Source organism: Bos mutus, chromosome 23 (assembly GCF_027580195.1).
Source record: "Bos mutus isolate GX-2022 chromosome 23, NWIPB_WYAK_1.1, whole genome shotgun sequence".
NCBI lineage: Eukaryota > Metazoa > Chordata > Mammalia > Artiodactyla > Bovidae > Bos > Bos mutus.
In genome coordinates this window covers 27,869,820-27,891,752 of record NC_091639.1, presented here as the reverse complement: position 1 = coordinate 27,891,752, position 21,933 = coordinate 27,869,820, and the positions used below count along the sequence as shown (strand labels likewise).

At 39.5% G+C, this 21,933-nt stretch overlaps 1 protein-coding gene across 1 annotated transcript; it reads left to right on the top strand.

Annotated features, from left to right (window-relative positions):
• The first annotated feature begins 469 nt into the window (after window positions 1-469).
• On the top strand, window positions 470-20,564 carry GLYATL3 (glycine-N-acyltransferase like 3). The gene is made up of 6 exons (XM_005905108.3): window positions 470-582; window positions 6,903-7,015; window positions 10,490-10,597; window positions 10,998-11,124; window positions 14,785-14,908; window positions 19,049-20,564. Exons 2-6 carry the CDS (start codon window positions 6,938-6,940, stop codon window positions 19,473-19,475), a joined length of 864 nt encoding a protein of 287 aa, XP_005905170.2. The 5' UTR covers window positions 470-582; window positions 6,903-6,937; the 3' UTR covers window positions 19,476-20,564.
• The last annotated feature ends 1,369 nt before the right edge of the window (window positions 20,565-21,933 follow it).

Genomic DNA, 21,933 nt, shown 5'->3' with positions numbered 1-21,933 from the left:
GAAATTGCAGCCAATGGAGCCAAGTAAATTCTGAATGAATTTTCATTTGAAAGACCAAGGCAAAGGAATTAAAATTCTCAAAAAACACTCTGTTCCATGAGGGGCCTCCTTAGAGATCACGCTCTTTCAGACTTGGAAGTTGAGAGCTGCAAAATAATTTTCTTCAGAATAGATAAAAATATATAAAGTCAGTACTGTCTTCCTATTGTATCCTATTTGTCTGGGTCCCATTCCTTTTTATTCTTTTCCATTGTATCCGATATGTCAGAAAGATAGGTTTTGTGTCTAGAAAACATCCATCTCTCAATCAAGATGAGTATTCAGTGCCTTTCACACCATAAAACTAAATGTGGTAGAAAGAGGAGGAATGAAAACACTCGTGGTGATTTTTTTCACCTGACGTCATAAACTCCTCCCTTCCTCCTGTTGTGGATACCCTGTCTTCCTCTTGCCCTCCTCTTTCCGCGTAGAACTAATTAGGGAAGGTAGGGTTGAAGAATTAACCAGCCTTGGACGGAGAAGGAGACACTGCACTGCCACACAGTTTAAGACTTCAGTTGCAGACTGAACTCTCAACATTAGGTAAGCATTTATTCATTAAAACAACAAGTATCAAGTCACTGGTTATAACTACAAGCAGAAATGGGAGACATAGAAAGAGGAGAGATGAAATTCAACATTGTATAGGAAGACCAAACTATATTTAAGTTTACAGGAAAAGATAATTTCTTGCTGTTGTTTTGGGGTTTGGGGGTGCTTTTGTTTCTTTGCTCTCTTAAGTTTTGCTATGGAGGAAAAAAAGCCCTACAAAATATAAAAGTATTTGCATTTTGACATGGGCACACTAGAGAAACAGACAAGCCTAAACAGAAAACCTATCATCTGAAAAATAATCAGTATATTGGATTACAAGTACTGTAAAAAGTTCTTTATTTCCTCCTTAACAAACAAACATCACTATTGTATTATAAATGGTGTGTGCTGCGCTAGCCGCTCAGTCGTGTCCGACTCTTTGTGACCCCACGGACTGTAGCATCCCAGGATCCTCTGTCCATAGGATTCTCCAGGTAAGAATACTAGAGTGGGTTGCCATTCCCTTCTCTGGATCTTCCCAACCCAGGGATCAAACCCCGTCTCCCGCATTGCAGGCAGATTCTTTACCATCTGAGCCACCAGGGAAGCCCATAAATGGCATATTACATCATAAAAACAGAGACCTTATGTTTTATTTATTGATAAGAATGAATTCTAGGAGCGTGCCATACCTTCCTTGTCTGATTAATACTAATAACATATTTTAGCTGCTTGCTGTGTCCTGATGGGCACCCAAATGCCTTAAGAAACCTCAATTCCTAAAACTTATGTGAGTATAATTATTTTCCTTGAGACAGTGACTCTGCTAGTGATAAAATTTTGGCTACAGGAGGTACAAACCTTTACTTTCCTATTCAAGAACAGGTGTTTATTCAGAAACAAACTCACAAACATAGAGAACAGACTTGTGATTGCCAAGAGGTGGCGGTGGGAGGGATGGATTGGGAGTTGGGGATTAGTAGATGCAAGCTATCGTATATAGAACATATAAAAATCCTGCTGTATATAGCACAGGGAACTATATTGAACATCCTGTGATAAACTATAGTGAAAAATACTGTACATATATGTATAACGAATCACTTTGCTGTACAGCAGAATTTAGCACATTATAAATCAACTATACTTCAATAAAATAATTGTTTAAAGAACATTTGCTTATTATAGGGAATTTATAATTGAGTCATGAGGATATAACATTCTGATCTTATACTTTTCAGAGTTAATAGTTGTCATTATGACTTTCTAATGGGATTCCAAATGTTAAAAAAATATGTTATGAGACTATTTTTCATTCTTATTCTCTGAGAATTTCTGTTTTCTTTTTTGTGAGCCTTAAAATTTATCTTCATCTTTAACAAAAGGAAGATCCTTATGAAATTTATCACTGTTTTCACTAAAGGATATTGTCTAGTGTTGTATATTAATTACAGTATCCTCTTTGTGTGAACCTATGGGAGAACTGTCTCTCTGATTTTAATGTCACCAATCTGTGACCCTGCGAAATTTGTGAATCAAAAGAGCTGCTTAGCCTAGAAAGATAAACTGAAGCCAGATCAAGGTAGGTTTTGATTATATAGAAGTTAGAGAACTGGACTTAATTTAGAAATGAATAAGTGAAATTTGAGCAAATGCTCTGGTAAAAAGTATAAGGATGATTTTATGGGCAGTCTGAATCATGTAACTAATCATGTTGATTTCTCTTTGTGTTAGCTGCTAGAAAGCTTAGAGTATGATATGGACCCATACCTGCAAGTATAGTTGATTTTCATTGTTCGTGGTAAGGTTCAAAAAGTCACCTGTCTTAATTATTTTTGAACCATTACTCCTAAGGAAAATTCAAGATTATTTTCGTGCAAGCCTCTGGTCACAAGGTTTTTATCGGCAGATCAATACATAACCTTGTTATATGTGTATATTCATTTAAAGACACATTACTTAATGTATCTTGTTGATTATCACTGAACTTACAATCAAGAGCATTATAACCCATACCTAAAAGAAACTTATCCAATATGTGTTTTCTTTAGGAAGGCACATGACAGCCTTTTTGCACTTAGGAACACTAAACAGCACTTAAGCACTATGCCTGGGGGCCACTCTAAACAATGAAATAGCCAACAAAAAGCAAAAACTGCAAAAGAACTCGGCACTGGGACTTCCCTGGTGGTCCAATGGTTAAGATTCCACGCTTCCAATGCAGGGGGTTGCAGTTTCCATCCCTGGTGCGGGAACTAAATCCCAACTAAGACTAACTGGGGAAAAAAAAAAAAAACGACACTAACTAGACGTATAAAGGACTTGTTTGCAGTAGGAGAGCTTGAGCAAGAAGTCAGCTTCTTCAGCTCCAACTGATTGAAAATGTGGGCATTCAGATCAGATCAGATCAGATCAGTCACTTAGTCGTGTCGACTCCTTGCAACCCCATGAATCACAGCACGCCAGGCCTCCCTGTCCATCACCAACTCCCGGAGTTCACTCAGACTCACGTCCATCGAGTCAGTGATGCCATCCAGCCATCTCATCCTCTGTCATCCCCTTCTCCTGCCCCCAATCCCTCCCAGCATCAGAGTCTTTTCCAATGAAAGTATATTGGGCACCTACTGACCTGGGGAGTTTCTCTTTCAGTATCCTATCATTTTGCCTTTTCATACTGTTCATGGGGTTCTCAAGGCAAGAATACTGAAGTGGTTTGCCATTCCCTTCTCCAGTGGACCACATTCTGTCAGATCTCTCCACCATGACCCGCCCATCTTGTGTTGCCCCACGAGCATGGCTTAGTTTCATTGAGTTAGACAAGACTGTGGTCCTAGTGTGATTAGACTGACTAGTTTTCTGTGAGTATGGTTTCAGTGTGTTTGCCCTCTGATGCCCTTTTGCAACACCTACCATCTTACTTAGGTTTCTCTTACCTTGGGCGTGGGGTGTCTCTTCACAGCTGCATTGGGAGACTCCAATTTTTCACTGCCCTGTCCATGTCCACAAATGACTTAAGGATCACTGTCAGTACGGATTTGAAGTTACAAATAAATTTTAACAAGTAGGTGAATTCACAAATATGAAACCCATGAATAAAGAGGATCAACCCTACATGCAAGACTGTACTCTATATGCCTTGCCTGCCTACTTCACTCGTAACTCCATACTTCTTTTGTATCTTTGTGTTTCCGGTAGCCTGAATTTTTATTTTACTTTAATTTTTTATGTGTTTTTCCTGTGTGTATAAGTGGTTTTGAATCCTTTGGGAAACAAACCAAGCAATTAATAAACAAATCAGCTACAAATATTTAGAATTCCTCTTCTTTGCACTAGCGACCTTACTACATATTTGTATACAAAAAGATCTCTGAACATCAAACCTAGTGAGAGAAATATGATCAACTTCCTTTTAAAATCATTTCATTTTCTCTCAAAAGACACTGAATTAGAAATAGTGAATGTGTTTAACCTAAGGATTTACTAAGAACTTAAGATTGCATTTAGAGATGAGGTGAGTGAATGAAAAGTCAAGCAGATACAAGGATGAGATAGTGGCTATACTTCTTGCTCTGTTCAACCTCAACTCTGAAAACTTCCTCTTTTCAGTTTCTAATATTGGCTCAGACTACGAGTATTAAGGCCCAGAAGCCTGATTTGCTGACTGCATTGAAGTGAAGTGAAGTGAAATGAATTGGCTCAGTCGTATCCGACTCTTTGAGACCCCATGGACTGCAGCCTACCAGGCTCCTCTGTCCATGCGATTTTCCAGGCAATAGTACTGGAGTGGATTCTCATTTCCTTCTCCAGGGGATCTTCCCAACCCAGGGATCAAACCCAGGTCTCCCGCATTGCAGGCAGACGCTTTACCGTCTGAGCCACCAGGGAAGTCTAATCCTTCATATCTCTTCAGACTCTTGCTGGGAATGCAAACACTTCAGACATACCACTCAGTGGACTGGATCCCAGGGGGCTGGACTATAAGAAACATGCTTCTTAGAAGTTCAGACTCACATAAACTATATGACAGAGTTTTATGACAATGGATTTTAAATAAATCCACACTCATACATTCTGAGTATCTCATAGCCACACAGAGATGCCACATAGAGAAGTCAAGTAGCTTTCTCTGTCTGGAAAATGTAAAGACATAATCCAGCAGAAGCCCAGGTTCTCAACGTTTATTTATCTTTGCATCCAAGTGCCTGGCTGCTCAGGGTAGGGAACAAGAATAAGTTGGATAAGCTCTATCACACTATTTTTAAATTTTAAAAATTAAAATTAAAAAAAATTTTTTTCTCTAATTCAGTCAAGACCTGACTGTAAATATGGGGGGGGGGAAATTTCTTGGAAACAAAAAGCCATGGGACAGAGCCCTCAAAATCTACAAAATGCAATTATATAAGAATGCATGGAGTTGCATACATTACGTTTAGGCCCTTTACATCTCTTAATCTTATCGGACTAAAATGAGCCTCAGCCTTTGCTCACATCTGATTCACCTTTAAGCTAGGTATTTCTCTCCTCTTAACCACCTGACCCACTCAAGTTTTTCTCTTGTCTTTGCCCCACATTGTGAAAAGAAGTTTCCCTACTTAACCTAAGACTTTCCTCTGAGCTTCATACCATGCATTCAACAACTACTTTCAGTGACCCTTACTGTATGCCAGGCCCTGTGGTAGGTGCTGGGGATACAGTGGAGCACAGAGCAGACATGGGCCTTTCTTCATGCAGCTCACAGGCTACTTAAGACAGGCTTATACCAAAGAAAACAAATAAATGTAAAGTTACAACTGCTGGCATGTCCTGAAGGAAGAATTCAGAGTACAGTGAACATGTGTAATGGAGGGCTTAACCCAGTGTAGACACTCACATCTCCCCAGAATCCAGTTTTGTGAACTTCCCATTTCCAGTGGTTCTGATTGACACATTCCAGGGCCTCCTTCTCTCTCTCTTTCTTCCCTCTTCAGGGGAAGTTGGCATTCAGAATTAATCTTAAAAAGGAACAATGGTACAGATGAGCCTGTTTGCAGGGCAGGACTAGTGACCCAAAGGTAGAAAAAAGACATGGGGACACAGTGCGGGGAAGGGAAGGATGAGATGATTTGGAAGATTAGGATTGACATATATACACTGTGCTGTGCTTAGTTGCTCAGTGGTGTCTGACTCTTTGTGACCCCATGGACTGTAGGCCGCCAGGCTCCTCTGTCTCTGGGGATTCTTTAGGCAAGAATACTGGAGTGGGTTGCCATGCCCTCCCTCAGAGGATCTTCCCAACCCAGGAATTGAACCCAGATCTCCCACATTGCAGGCAAATGCTTTACCATCTGAGCCACCAGGGAAGCCCAAAAATACTGGGATGGGTAGCCTATCCCTTCTCCAGGGGATCTTCCTGACCTAAGAAGAGAACTGGGGTCTCCTGCAGTTGCAGGCGGATTCTTTACCAGCTGAGCTACCAGGGAAGCCCAACATATATACACTACCATATGTAAATAGATAACTACTGGGAACCTGAGGTAGGGCAGAGGGAGCTCAGCTTGGTGCTGTGTGACGACCCAAATGGGTGCGATTGAGGGGGTGGGAGGGAGGTCCAAGAGGGAGGGGATAATGTATACATACAGCTGATTCACTTCATTATATGGCAGAAGCTAACACAACATTGTAAACCAATTACACTCTAATTAAAAAAAAAAAAAGAATTACACCCTTATCCCTATGCAGTGAGGCTACTGGGGAGACTGACAAGCCCCATACCCAACCCTTGCAAGGTGACTGGCTGCTCTGGCTTTGTCCTGGAGCGCCACATCCCTGTCTCCAATGGCACTAACATCATCCCAGCCCCTGTATCTAAGAAGTTACTGACAATAGCTTGAACTGGTGACTTTCTGTACCTCTGCCAGGGGCTGTACTGCCTCCATGGGCAAATTTCCCTTTTTTTTTTTTGGATGCACTTGCTGAGTCATATTTACCTGACCAAAGATTGAACCCATGTCCTTGGCAGTGAAAGCAGGGAGTCCTAACCACTAAATAACTTTTGATGCCATTTCCAAGACCTACAGCTAGCTCACTCCTGAAAGAGATGGTATTCACCAAGTCTTCATATTAGGAATTCACCGACCATCTTAAGACCCACACTAGACTTTCTCTGCAGAAGACCCGGGCTCCAGTTGTAGCCACCACATCATTTTATATGAGAAAAAGTGAATGAAGCCCAGTTTAAACAAACAAACAAACGAACCAAAAAGACAAACAAAAAGCTTCAAGGATCTTTCTGGGTAGATTTAAATATTAACAGACAAAAATTAAATACATCCTTTCATGTTTTTAAATAGGTGTGGAATTACTAGCTCTCCACTCTCCAGAGAAGATGCAGGTTCTTAACTGTTCTACCAAATTACTGCTCCTGGAAAAAATGCTGAAGAGTCACTTTCCTGAATCACTCAAGGTATGAAACATTGAGTAGTTCTATCTTCATTTTATTAATCTGTGAAATAACATCAGACTTATAGCTGTTTCCCAAATTTTCCTAATGGTAAGACCCTGGGAGTACTGGGTAAACATAGTTTCCCAATCCTCTCCTTCTAGAGACTGATTCAATGGATTGGGGATACAATGCAGTTAGTTATATTTTTGACAGTCTTGCTAGATACCTTCTAGGAAAATTCATGCTGTGCTGGACTGGACTATTTATGAAATAAATTTCAGTTCTAAATTTTATTAAATGGCAGAAGGGACTTCTAAATTCAGATTAGTTGACTTGGCCTGAATAATTTTTTTTAAATATCTTTCACATTATCTCATTTGAGCTTCAAAAACACCTAATCAATCCCCCTCTAAAATTAATTCCTCTGTAATATTAAAACCTCTGAATAGGCATATATTTATATTAAAATTTTATAGATAATATTACTAAATAACTTCCCCATTTCCAGGTGCTAGAATTCAGATTTAAATCCAGATTATCACGTTTCAAATTGAGTGTTTTTTTGGAAATGCTTGCCTCTCACAGCACCATCTGAAGTAAGAATTAAGGAAATGAACCGTATAGGCACAGATAGATGCCTTTCTGAGAAATCTCCTCTTTCATAGCTGCTGAGCTCTTTGCTCCTGATTTCTTATTTCTCCTACCCTGAGTCTTTTTATCCCTAAATCTCTTTATCCTCCTTTAATGATTTCTTTGTTATATAATGCCTGGCTTTGTTCTTTGACCATAGTTTCAAAATACCCTTTAAGTAAACACTAAGTCCTTTAGTGAATAAAAAAGATAAAGAAAAGATAGTCTCAGTTGTTTCCTCTTCCTCCATCCACTGGAATTTATAGCTGCGTATTTTATAATCTCACTTTAGGCTTAAAATTTAGTTTAGTCACTCAGTTGTGTCTGACTCTGCGACCCTGTGGATTGTAGGCTACCAGGCTCCTCTGTCCACAGGATTTTCCAGGCAAGAGTACTGGAGTGGGTTGCCATTTCCTTCTCTAGAGGATCTTCCCGACCCAGGGATCGAACCCAGGTCTCCCACATTGTAGGCAGACACTTTACTGTCTGAGCCACCAGGGAAGTCTTTAGGCTTAAGTGTTTAAATAACCTTTCAGATTTCCTTCACACGCTCTACCTGCTCATTCCTCTAGCATTTTTACTCCCTCCTAGCCACTTTGCATCCCCTCTGAACACTCACTCTTTGGATGAATAAATTATTGAAAGGATTTGTTTGTTTTCTTATTGGAGGACAATTGCTTTACAATGTTGTGCTGGTGTCTGCCATACAACAACACGAACCAGTCATAATATAGACTGATTCTATATTATATAGACTGATTCTTTAGCGGCCCTCTCTGTAAAGTCTTCCTCCCCCATCCCATCCCACACCTCTAGGTTGTCACAGAGCACCAATCTGGGCTCCCTGTGTTATATTGCAGCTTCCCTTTAATTATCTGTTTTACACATGATAACATATATATGTCAATGCTAGTTTCTCAATTTATCCCACCCTCTCCTTCCCCCTGTGGTTTCAACCAATGCCAAAGCTTTCAGTTGGTTCTGATCTTTTACAAACTAGTTATTTTTTCAGAATCTGAATGTTGTAAAGAGGTCTCTTTTTTCTTCTAAACTTGTGAACATTTCAATCATGTTTAAGTTACATTCTTGAATACAGATTATGCTTTCCTCATGTGAAACCATTTTAATAAGTGTATTACTCTGTACACGTAAGATCATCAATTCCAGAATTTAATCTTGAAGAGAACAAGCATGACCCTTCCAGGTTACTTTAGTTTGTGGATTTTCACTAAGTGTGATCCATGTTGCTCATTAGTATTAGACTACATTTGGAAAGATATAGTCTATGCGAAAATTTGAGTGAGGTCTCAGTTTGGGTAAGACAGAAGAGAGTTGGATCATCTTCTAGGCATTGAGATGAGGTGAGTGATTTGAATTAAGATGGTGATAAAGGAGGTAAAATGTAGGCTCCAAAGCCCTTACTATTTAACTTTTTCATTGAAGTATAACACTAGCAGGAGTTTGCCAAGTGATGCTAGTGGTAAAGAAACTGCCAGCCAACGCAGGAGACATAAGAGACACTGGGTTGGGAAGATCCCCTGGAGGATTTCTTCACTCCTGGAGAATCCCATGGACAGAGGAGCCTGGAGAGCTATGTCCATAGGGTCACAAAGAGTCAGATAGGACTGAAGCAACTTGGCACACACCCACATAACACTAGAAAGTGCACAAAACATAATGATACAGCTCGGTGAATTTTCTCAGAGTGAATATCTATGTAACTTCTACTCCATTCAAGAAAGAACAGTACATCAAACGCCATTCTTCCCCCACTCCATACTCTTTTCCCGTCAATATCTTTCCCTGCTCTCCCACAGTAACCACTATCAATTTCTAAAGTCATCATTTAATTCTGCCTGTCTTTGAATGTAACATAAATGGGATCACACAGTAAGTATCTCTTTGAACTTAGCTTCTTTGGCTGGACAAGCTCGATACCATGTTGCTCTTTTGTAATCCATGGTAGGAATATGCCACAATTTATTTATTTATTCCACTGTTGCTGGATATTGTTTCCAGTTTCTGTCTACAGTATTACAAAAACGCTGCTGTGAACACTGGCCTATAGCTTAGCTATTGTCCTTACCACTACAACTTTGTCTTCTCTAGAAGCACAGAGATAACATATTAAAGTTGCTTTGTGGGACAGATATCTTTGATTCTTAGTGGAAAAAAAATGTGAAAAATCACAGAACAGAATTCTAACGATAATTCAGTATTGTTTAGTCAATAAGAATTTGGTCAGCTCTGTCAGACTCCATGGATATAACAGTGAATAAGACATAGTTACAACTCTCAGGGAATGCTTATACAGACCTGCTCTATCAAATCTAAAATGCAGGGTATGCTTTTTGGCTTTTCTCTGGGGGATAGTATCTCAGTCTCAAGTGATATTTAATTGTAATTCAGGGTTAAAAGAGTAGTTGTACTTCACATATGATTTTAAGATAGTGTAGTAAACTTCAAAAGCAGCTGCACATCAAAATTATCCATAGAACTTTTAAAAGGCATATGAACTCTAAATCTAGATATCAGACACTGATTCATTAAGTATTACTGACCTATGTTCCAAGTCCCTGTCTGGTAAGCCTTTTGATTTGGTACCTCTCACCATTGTGCTAAAAAAAACACTAAGTTTTGGGAACATTTTCATAGACTGTCATAGACATTTTAACAGTTTCCATGTGCACTGATGAAATAACAAGGGAGAAGTCTATATGTGTGTGGGTTATGAATATATGTGTGTATATTTATAATTTCCCCTCATGGCCATAACTTTGCAGTAGTACAAGAAATGAAAAGAGCAATAAGCATCTGAAATGGTTAATAATACGACTAGCTTTTCCTCTGGGTTCTCTGCCTCAGGTTTATGGAGCAGTCATGAACATAAATCGTGGGAATCCCTTTCAAAAGGAAGTGGTGTTGGATTCATGGCCTGACTTCAAAGCCATCATCACACGGCGGCAGAAAGAGGTACAGTTTTAAAAGGCAAAAAGAATTGATACCAACTGAAATGAAAGATGAAGTAAAGGGGAAATCGTAACCGCCATAGCTTAACAAGCTCACCATTAGCTTCTAATTTGACTGGCTTTGGAGTATCAGACGTATGGAAACCTCCAGTATAAATGTGTTCACTAGGATGATTTCTCTAGTGTTTGATAATCCCTAGAAGCATGAAGCAGATACACTTACACACTAGCTTTCTCACTGGGTTGATGATTCCTTATGATCATTGACTTTGGTCATATGGATAAATATGAAAGAAGATTGAAAAAGACAGCATCCTCCCCATTCTGCCTCTGAGACAAAGGAGAGGCTCACGTGATCAAAGGTGGTGTGCTTTATGTGTTTGTGATCATGTCTTCTGTCCTAGGCTGAGACAGACAACTTGGACCATTATACTAATGCCTATGCTGTGTTCTACAAAGATGTCAATGCTTACCGACAGCTGTTGGAAGAACATGGTGTTATCAACTGGGACCAAGTCTTTCAAATACAGGGTGAGTCAAGTATAAGACACTAGACAGGCGTTTTTTTTTTTTCTTCTTTTTGTCATATCTCTCAGATATATAAATATGACACACTTTCCACACATATAAGCACACATATGTACAAATACACTTACATACATTTTATATATTAACAGCTTATGTATTACAGTCTTATAGCAATACTTTTTTTAAATTATTTTTACTGAGGTTTGGATTAGGCTGTTTTTAAGCGATTTTTTTTTTTCTTTCAAAAAATGGTATCAGTGAATATCACAGAATATTTCTCCTATTACTTCTAACCCTTTCCTGTCATAATCTTTTAAAGTAAATCTAATTTAAGTCTAAGCCAATAGGTAAGCCTTTCTTCTTTCTACAGCAAATGATTCTTGAAAAAGATAATCAACTGGTCTGCACAGGATAAACTGAAATGATTTTATAAGGAAAGAGTATATGTGGGCTCCAAGGAGATAACTGCATAGCCATCAACGCTTCTGGAAGAACTTTAGGCCAAGACTGAAACAGATTAAGACTTTTGATTATTTGGATGGATAGCTTTGGCTTCAATGTATCACTTGCTCTCTCAACTTTTTATAGTGATTGGGAGTTGATATAGGCAATGAAGTTACTGTGCGTAGCTCTTCCAGTGAAATGAGTTCCTTGATCATTTGACAAGAAGGTAGGAACCCCCATTTAGATATATAAATTCTGGTAATTTTTATCAGCCAGAAGTAGCTGAAGCCCTCTACAAGAAAAGTTTCTGTCCACCTATAATGATTTATGTAAATTCATAATCTAAAAACTTGGAATGTTGTGTATATATATATAAAATCCCCTGGCAAATGCTCAAAAAGAGTTTATAGAGGCAGTTCTAAACTCTCTCACACATTTACAGATTTACCCCTGTTATGCTGGTTAGAAGTGAGGCATAATTCAACCACTTGCTTATCTAATTAATTCAGAAAAATCTCACCAGGATTACTTTAATATGGATATGAGTATATCTCCCCCTTGATGTGAAAAGTCATGGCAGTAACTGGATGGATTTTGGTATTATTGCTTAATATCCTCAAATCCCCTGAATTTATCATCCCTCTGATTGCCAATACTTTTTTTTAGAAGGCTGAGCTATTAGTTGTGAGTTACACTCATTTTAATTGATAGTCATCTTTCCTGAGGGTTTGGTGGGGAGAGATGTGAATTATAGCACCTAGTATAGCTGGAATGGTAAAACCCCTCATTTACCAGGAGACCTGGGTTCAATCCCTGGGTTGGCAATCCACTCCAGTACTATTGCCTGGAAAATCCCATGGACAGAGGAGCCTGGTAGGCTACAGTCCATGCGGTCTCAAAGAGTTGGACACAACTGAGCGATTTCACTTTCACCGTGTAGAGCAATACCGGCTCTTGACTTCTGATGTGGTCTCAACTGTAGGTTTCTGTGGTAAGAACTGTAATCTCTTTAGGACACTGAATAACTTCTAAGAAGTCATCAGGGTCTTTACTATTGTTATTCAGAGAACCTAAAAAGGTGCCATTTCTATAACATCTCTAAATCATGAGCCTCCCTAAAAGCCTATCAGCTACATATAAATAGCCTTTTACCTACTTCTTAAGTGCAGGCTAGGTCAAAACTACTAGTTGGGTTGGTGGATACATCAGGATTTAGGCAGTGAAGCTGCTTCAGTACTGGGTGTTTAGAGCAAGAACACACCCTGCATAGGAATGCCTTTGTCATTTTTAATCTAAGAACCATCCATAACAATGTTAAATCAGGGTTAATCCTCTAATGGACTCAGAGGAGCCAAACTCCTTGTGTTTGCCATATACAGGAAACAAAAACATGCATAATTGCCCAGACAGGCCCTGCTTGCTGCTCACTGCTAGTTGCATGGACGAGAGAGCTTGTCTATATATATGAGCACCAGCCTGAAAGTTTCAAAGGCCTGCTCACTGGTAACTATGAACCAAAAAACTGTCCCAAGTTCTGGCTTATTCAGTTAGCAACCCTTCCCCTTCTAAGGAGGTGGAGTGCTCAATAGCAGAACGAGAAGTGGAGATTCCTTTCTCAAGGAGAAAGGAGAAAATCATTTGTTAAAAATGATACCCTCTCAACAGATAGAAGGACATGATCCACAGCACTATGGAGAGATGAGCGGCAAAATCTAAACAACAAATCCTGTTGTTTGGTGATTAGAGGGCCCTAACCATCAGGATTCTCCAACAAAAGAAGTTTTTAAAGTAGGGAGAGAGGAGTTTAGCGGGAATTGAAAGAAGGTCTGTTTATGAAAAGACTCACAAGACAAAAAGTAGGCAAAATCAAACTACAGTGTTTAAGGATGCAGGCTTAGATAATAAAACTGTAAAGAAAACAAGAAAATGGTTATCTTAAAAATTATTATAATGATTATTTTTGGAAGAGAGAGAAGGAATTGTGATTAAAAGATTGGGAGAGTGATACATAGAAGGGAGCTCATCAAATTCTATTCTGTGGCTTTAGAAGCAGTCAAAATGTATGTAATTATTTCTAATTAAACTGTCCCTTTTATGCAGTTTTTGTTACCTGTTACATCTGAAAAGTCTAAAAGGTTTTGTTTCAATGTTAGGATGACCTTTAGAAAGAATTGACTCAGTCTAACTTAGAAGAAAAAAATTCTGTTGGAACTACCATCCACACCTCGAGTCAGCACGGCTCACTACCACTTAGATGTAATTCAGTGTTTTAATATGGAGTGCTAGCTACAGCATCTATGATTTTAATAGCATTATCTTAAGACTTGCTTATCTTTTCTTAGACTTAACTCCCTGATGGAGAAGCCGAGGCTCAGAGCGCAGTCTATGTTCACCAGGACCTGCCATTCATGTTTTCTTCAAGAGGAAGTGATTTCCTAGGAGAAGGAAACAAGCAATTAGATATGAAAGGAAGTGGGAAAGTCAATTTCCAGAGCATTCAAGCAATCAGCAGCCAGAATGGAAAGGACAGAGCAGATTAGGATTTGGAGAAGCAGACAGTCAGTTCTAAGTAAACAAGCCCCTTGTCATGCTGTAATTACTATCAGAACAGAGACCATGCCATTCTTGTGTCCTGATCTGAAGCTATGCCCAGCACAGTACTTTACTTACAACAAGTACTGAATAAAGGTTTATAGAGAATACAATATAGCTACCACAAATGAGTAAGTGCTGGGTAAGTTAAGTTCAGAATAAACCTCACCAGTCTAAGTTTATATATTGACGTTGCTGTGATGGGTGTTTAGGCAGGAGACTGAAAGACAGTCTTTAAAGTAAGATTGCCCTGCCAAATAAATTGAAGCTCTTTCACACTTCCAGAGCATCCCTTTACCCTCAGGGGCTTAAGATCAATCTGAGAAGTCAGGAAAATAAAAAGTTCCCATAAAGCATTACAAATTCTTAAGGGATAGTCCCATCAGAAATTCCCATGGAAGATCATGATCAACATGGAAATTTGAAAATCTCATACAAGACTTGAAAATCAGACAAAGGAGTAGCTCTGATAACATATGTATGAATACAAAGTGGTTAGGATAATACAAGGTCGGAAGCTGGTGGTATTGATGATACCAAGTATAGATATACTAAAACAAATTTCCTTTTGTCATTTTCAGATAAAGTGTCCACATTTTTTTTTTCATTGTGTGTTTCCACATACAGGGCTGCAGAGTGAATTATATGATGTTTCCAAAGCTGTTGCTGACTCAAAGCAGGTGGATGTAAAGCTAGCTTCCTTCAAGGCCGCTTGCTTACCTCCGATTTCAACTGCAGACACCAGTTTCTTGTATGTAAACCCATCTTCTTCTGGGGGAGAACTTATGCTATGGCAGTACAAACTGCAATACCTGGAGTACTTAATACCATTAAGGAATATTGGATTTAGGTGACTGAATCTAAATGTGTGTATGTGTTTACTCTTTTCCTTTTTGCTGTGCTTGACTGCTCATAATTTCCTGCAAAATCAAATCTGTGTCTCTCTCCATAGTAATTAACTATGGACAGTTTTTTCACAGAATACACAAAAAAGTCATTTCTTGGGCATCCTCCTCCTTCAAATAATTCTAAATAACTTCTGCTGTCTGCACCCAAGGTGGTTATAATTGTTTTTTGTTGTTTCAGGGATGAAGGTGTTTAACTGACTTACGTGTCTTCTATTCCAGGCACTAAATGTTTTCAAGTTTTAAATACATTGCCTCTTGAATCCTTTCCACAACCCTATAAAGCAGTACCATTATTATTCCCTTTTTGACCAGAATTGAAATAACACACAGGAGCAAACTATAGAGCCAGAAACAATCAAAAGAAGTCTAATTCCAGGATCCAGCCCTTCAGAACATGTGTTAGTTTATATCTGCATTCTTTTACCTTGTGGTCCCTGATCTGTCATGCTCTAGTTACTTTCCCTTTTGCCTTACCTTTCTCTGTGTGTGTGTGTGTGTGTGTGTTAGTCGCTCAGTGTGTCTGACTCTTTGCAACCCCGTGGACTCTAGCCTGCCAGCCTCCTCTGTCCATGGGATTCTCCAGGCAAGAATAGTGGAGAGAGTTGCCGGTTTCTTCTCCAGGTTACCTTTCTGAGCCTCAATCAATTCTTCCTAAAAACTGGTGTATAATATCCTCTTTGTATGTTTCTTGTACGCAAATGAAACTTGATACCTGGAAAGTAAGCACTTCAGTGAATGTTACTTTCTCCACTTCTGTGGTGTATGTTGAAGTAATTATTGAGCAAAACAAGACTAAACCTAGAAAAGAAGGGACACTTTAAGTCACATAAAGCAACTGGATTTTATTACTTTTTCAGTCATGAAAATTTTCAAACACAAGAGTTGAGAAACTAGTGTAATTAACCTCCAAAACCAAAATACTTAAAAAAAAATCTTAAACCCCTGCCTCTTTCAATCACAAAATAATGCAGTTCTCAATTTTGTTTGTCCTTTGTTCAATTCCAACTGTAACCTTTTCAACAATACATTTCCTATTAATTGAATTTAAAAAATATAACCAAGCTTGTGCTCATTAAATATACATGTGTATTTTTAAAATGTACAAAAAGTACAAGATTTATTAGGAATCTTTTATCCAGACCTCTATCCTTCCCACCCCCTGATTTATTCTAAAGGAAATATCTTATATATTATTCCATTATACTTAAATATTATACCTCCAAAAGAATTATTATTATTATTATTGGCCAGGCCTCATGGCTTGTGGGATCTTATTAATCCCTGGTGGTTCAGATGGTAAAGAATCCACCTGCAATGTGGGAGACCTGGGTTCGATCCCTGGGTTGGGAGATCCCCTGGAGGAGTGCACGGCAACCCACTCCAGTATTCTTGCCTGGAGAATCCCCATGGACAGAGGAGCCTGGTGGTCTACAGTCCATGTGGTCACAAAGAATCAGACATGACTGAGCAACTAAGCATAGCATAGTATGGCTTGTGGGATCTTATTAATAGCTCCTCCATCAGGCATCGAACCCTGGCCCCAAAAGTGAACACACTGAATTCACTCAGGGAATTCCCAAGAATTTTTTTTTTTTAAGTGCTATAGTAACATCACCTCTGTGTCAGGGGTCCCCCAGACCACCCACAAGTTCAGTGATTGGCTAAGAGGACTCACAGGACTCAACATATTTAGTCGTGGCTATGACTTATTATAATGAAAAGATACAAAGCAAAATCAGCACAGGGGAAAAAGGTGCCTTGGCAAAGTCCAGAGGAAACCAGGCACAAGCTTCCCGGAGGCCTCCCTGAGCAGAGTCACGCAGTATGCGTTTGATTCCCAGCAATGAGTTGTGACAACACATAAGATTTTTTTACTGGAGGTACCCTCTGCCAAGCACGCACCAATTTCCTAGACTCCCAGGAGGAAAACAGGTGTTCAGCATAAATTACAACGCTTGTACAAAGAGGCCAAGCTAACCACTCTTACCAATTCTGAGAATGGCAGGACTCCCCCAGAAATCCAAATTACCAGACACTTAGCCAAAGGCCAACCTGGCAAGCAGGTTCTCTAAAAACAGTGGCCTCGAGCCTGCTTTGTTAGCTCTTTCCTTAAAATTTTGTGAACATTATTTCCTAAATATAAAATGACCTGTTAGTAGTCACATTTCTCCAATAATCAAAACTTTGAGCACCTTATTTGTTTTGAATAAGCACCTGGTTATTATATGCAACTGGTTAACATCTCTCTTAAGTTTCTTTTGACAGACAGGTACCCCTTTCATCTTTTTTTATTTCTTATGTTATTTTTGGTTGAAAAAAAAAAAATCACGCTATTTGTCCTTTAGAGTTTCCCACAGTCTGTCCAATTCAATAGACATGAGTTTGAGCAAATTCCAGGAGATAGTAAAGGACAGGGAGGCCTGATATGCTGCAGTCCATGGGGTTGCAAAGAGCCGCTCACGACTGAGCTACTCAACAGCAAGTCTGTTTGCTGTCGTATCCCTGAGATGTTATTTAAAATTTTCTTCAATCCCCCGTCAGACTTTTTTAAATCAAATTTTTACTTGAATTGTTCCTTTCTGCGTAGGAAGTTAGACAATTTGTCTTTAAAACCTAAATCATTATCCAAATTTGTACACTTTATTTTGGATACCCACCCTTCACAGGTCATTGTCTCGAATGTCCCTCCTGAAACACACGGTTTAGTGTTTTTATTTATAGTGACATCACTACCCGAAGCTTCCTTGACTTTGTTTGAAAGTTTATTTTCGAGAATTAAATGAAAAAATCCTGTTAAGCCAGTTATTGCTTGCATTTATTTATATTCTTTCCCTCTGCTTAGTGGTTAGGCGAATGGCCCAGCTCCAGGTCTCACAGAATACCTGAAATATGAGCTAACATTGCATGACCACTAATAAAAGAAAACACAAACTTTTACTTCATAAAGAGGGACATGGTACAGGACCTCCCTGGTGGTCCAGTGGCTAAGACTTCATGCTCCCAGTTCAGGGTGCCCAGGTTCAATCCCTGCTCAGGAACTAGATCTCACCTGCTGCAACTGAAAGATCCAACATGCTGAAACTAAGACCTGGTGCAGTCAAACAAATATTTTAAAAAAGGACGTAGTGAGAAAGACATCAGTAGCCTCTTAACTGGGGATGATCTTTGGATATTGATAACTTCAAGCATGAAAGAAAATTCAAAACACAACCAGCCCCCAGAGACTTGCAACTAAGTAACCTGTCTCAGTTCTTAGAAACTGCAATAATTTCTGTCCTTTTTTTTTTTTAATCTTAATGCCCATGGATTTTGAAATCTTTTTCCAGAATGTTTAGGGAAAGGTCTGAAAGAGCTAGCATTTCTTAAGCACCTACAAATGCCTAGAACATTATGCACTTTATATTTGTTTTGTGGACATGGTTGCATAAATGTAGGAGTCCTATCCTAAAACATTTATTATTATCAAGAAAAAGATTAGAGGCTCAAGTATCTGGACTTGTTCAAGGCCTCAGAGAGGATGTCAGCAGACTCAGGACTTAATAAGAACAAGTCTGAGGTTTGTTTTCCAGAAAAATGAAATCCTTGCCTTCATCTATTCTGAAGACAATAACAAGTGGGCATAAAATTTGAAGGAAAGACTTAGACTCAATATAATGAGTGTTTCATCCTGTTAGAAATGAAATCCTAAAAGATGTTTGTAAGTGGTAAGTTATGGATTCTTATTTATTGAAAATATTCTAGTATTTGCTAGGCACTATCTCCAGGATGCTTTCTCAGTTTGAATCAATGTAAAAAGAGAAGTAGTTGGGGAATTCCCTGGAGGTCCGGTGGTTGGGATGGGGTGCTTTCACTGCTGGGGCCAGGTTTGATCCCTGGTGGGAGAACTTAGGATCCCCCAAGGTTTGAAGTGAATAAAAAAGAAATACTTGTTTGTCATCATATGATCCCAAGTTCATATTTCTTCCCATGTCATTTTCTTCAAGAATGAATTCTTCCGTACAACTAACCTACCTGAGCATTGCTGATGTTGACTTACTCAACCAGACTTGGTCTCGGGGCGGCAATGAACAGTGTCGCCGGTACATCGCCAACCTCATCTCCTGCTTCCCCAGTGTGTGTGTCCGTGATGATAAGGGGAACCCCATGTCTTGGTCTATGACAGACCAGTTTGCCACCATGTGCCATGGCTACACCATGCCTGAGCATCGCAGGAAAGGTTATAATCGGCTGGTGATCCTCATGTTGGCCAGAAAGTTGCAAAGCCAGGGATTCCCCTGTCAAGGCAACATCCTGGATGACAACACTACATCCATTAACCTCGCAAAGAGCATCCACAGTGACTTCTTGCCTTGTCGGTTCCATAGGCTGATTCTCACCCCTCCAGCTTTCTCTGGGCAAGTTCACCCCTAGCCCATTGGAACTCCAGGAGTTCTCTTCCTTTTTCTGAATATACACACACTCCTTAGCTGCCAATGAGGGAAAAATTAAAACTAGAATCAGGGGGACTTTAAATTGTTGAAAAAGGCCAGAAGACAAACAGGCTTAGGCTGGGAAGCCCTAACTCTCCCTGTCTCAAATTTCTACGGTAGTGATGATACAGGTCAGAGACAGCTGTGACTAGAAACAGGATAACTATCTTCCTTTAGGATCCACCGCAGGAAGAAGGTTCTAAAGCCATCAGTCTTAGCACAGGAGCAGAAATGACTGCATGAGAACAAATGACTAACATGGGAGTACCTGGATACTGCATTATTATTTCCCTTGGGCTTATGCCCGCTTTTCTACAACCACACCAGCGTCCTACAACCATAAATAACCCTCTCCTGTGCCTGCCACTGCTCTGTCTCCCCAAATCTCTTCCTACCACCCGTGGCTCAGGATCTCTGTAGACTATCCTGCCTTCCCCCCTCCCCCCTTTAATTCCTGTCTCTCCTCTAGCCTATAGTTCTTCCCTGGGAATGTTTAAATGTAGTGGTTCTCTCATTTTAGTGCACTTCAGAATCACCTGGAGGGCAGGTTGCAACAAAGCTAGCTGAGTCTCTCCCCACAGCCCCTGATTCAGTTAAGTTTGAGGATGGATTTGAGGTCGAGCCTGAAAATTTGTACTTCCAGCAAGTTTTCATTTCTCAGTTGCCTTGGATGGAGGAATAAACACACAAGCATTTTAAAAGCTAGAAGCAGATGCTATCAGCATAAGACTGGACACTGCCTATCACCTATTCCAGTCCCCTTGTTCATTATCAGCTTTCTCATGAAAAACTAAGAGGCCTGTTTATGTAGGTGTGCATTTGGTATGCAAATATAAACATACATACACATATATTTTCACTTCTTTCTTACTTCTGTATGCATACGTAATACTCAGAGAATCGTGGTAAGATAATAAACTTTAGTTTATTCTCATTACATATGAATATTTGTGGACAAAAGAAAACAAATGACTTCTTCAAGATTATATAACCGGTGCTAGAGGTTGAGCCAGAATGGTGTTATGTTGATTTCAAGCTTTTCACTAGACCATGTATCTTTTTAGGAAATGTAAAAGAAATTTAAATGATTAAATAATAAAATCAACATCTCCTTCATCTTTTATTCTTGTCAGTATTTTTTTTTTTAATTTGGGTTCCAATTGCTTCTGTCTGTGTATCTTTCAAGGACAGTAAAGGAAGAGATAAACATCACAGGCTGTGTTCTTCTATCTGCAATAAAAGCTGACACAAACAATGGTTGGATTTGTCTAGTCTGGATAAAGTTGACTTAGCCATATAGAAAATATATGGCTTATATGGTTTCTTATTGTGCAGAGGTCACACAAATCTCAACTACAAAGATAAGAGGAAATCTAAATTTTAGGTGTTTATTCTGAGAAACATAATGGAGAAGGAAATGGCAGCCCAGTCAAGTACTCTTGCCTGGAAAATCCCATGGACAGAGGAGCCTGGTAGGCTACCGTCCACGGGGTCACAAAGAGTCAGACATGACTGGATGACTTCACTTTCACTTTTCTGAGAAAAATAAACTGGCTGAAGGAGAGCTTCAGTTATAATGAAAACGATTCCTTGGGAGTGAATATATGCTTAGGTCATCCTGAGCCAATGGTTACCTAGAGACTTATCCTTGGGGCTGGAGGGACGAGTTCTAAGGAACTGGAGTCCATAAGTCTCTCAGGAGAATGTGGTCTAATTTTCGCCCCAGGGACATGCAGTATCTATAGCACTAATGAATAGAGGGTTACTCCCACCTGGTATACGGTCTCATTAATACAGCCTTGTGCCTTATTTCTTCCTAATGATAATGTGCCTACTGTTTACTTAACACTTAACTGCATGCTGATAATTGTGCCAAATTTTATATATGCTTATGTGTAATAAATATATGTGTGTGTTTATTTTATTATGGGGAGTCTGGCTCCGGGGTTTAATGACTCGTTAAGATTTATGGAGATTTTAAGTCATGATCAGAGCCTGGTTTGTCAGATTCTGAAGCCTGTACTTTTTTTGTGTGTGTGGCCATGACAGGTTTTAGTAGCAGCATGTGAGATCGGGTTTCCCAACCAGGGATTGAACCTGTGCCCCCTGCTTTGGAAGCATGGAGTCTTAACCATTGGACCACCAGGGAAGTCCCATGAGGCCTGGACTTTCAATTATTATTGGCCTCTTGAGCAGCTTGGAACTCTCTGGGGACTCAGTAGAGACAACATCCTCAGCTACCGTGAGATGTGTGCTTGTCTGCTCAGGGTACTGACTGGGTTTTGCAATTGTCTTTGCATTGAGTGAGGATAAGAGTTCTCTCTGCATCAGACCCACTGAGAAGAAATACAGAGGAGGAACGGGTGAATTCAGTCTGCTCAAACTTTGGGAGCAGGATA

Coding starts and splice junctions, on each gene's coding strand:
- GLYATL3 (XM_005905108.3), top strand. CDS start 6,938: ATGCAGGTTCTTAACTGTTCTACCAAATTACTGCTCCTGGAAAAAATG. Junction 7,016..10,489: donor ACTTTCCTGAATCACTCAAG/GTATGAAACATT, acceptor TCTCTGCCTCAG/GTTTATGGAGCAGTCATGAA. Junction 14,909..19,048: donor ACTGCAGACACCAGTTTCTT/GTATGTAAACCC, acceptor ATTTTCTTCAAG/AATGAATTCTTCCGTACAAC.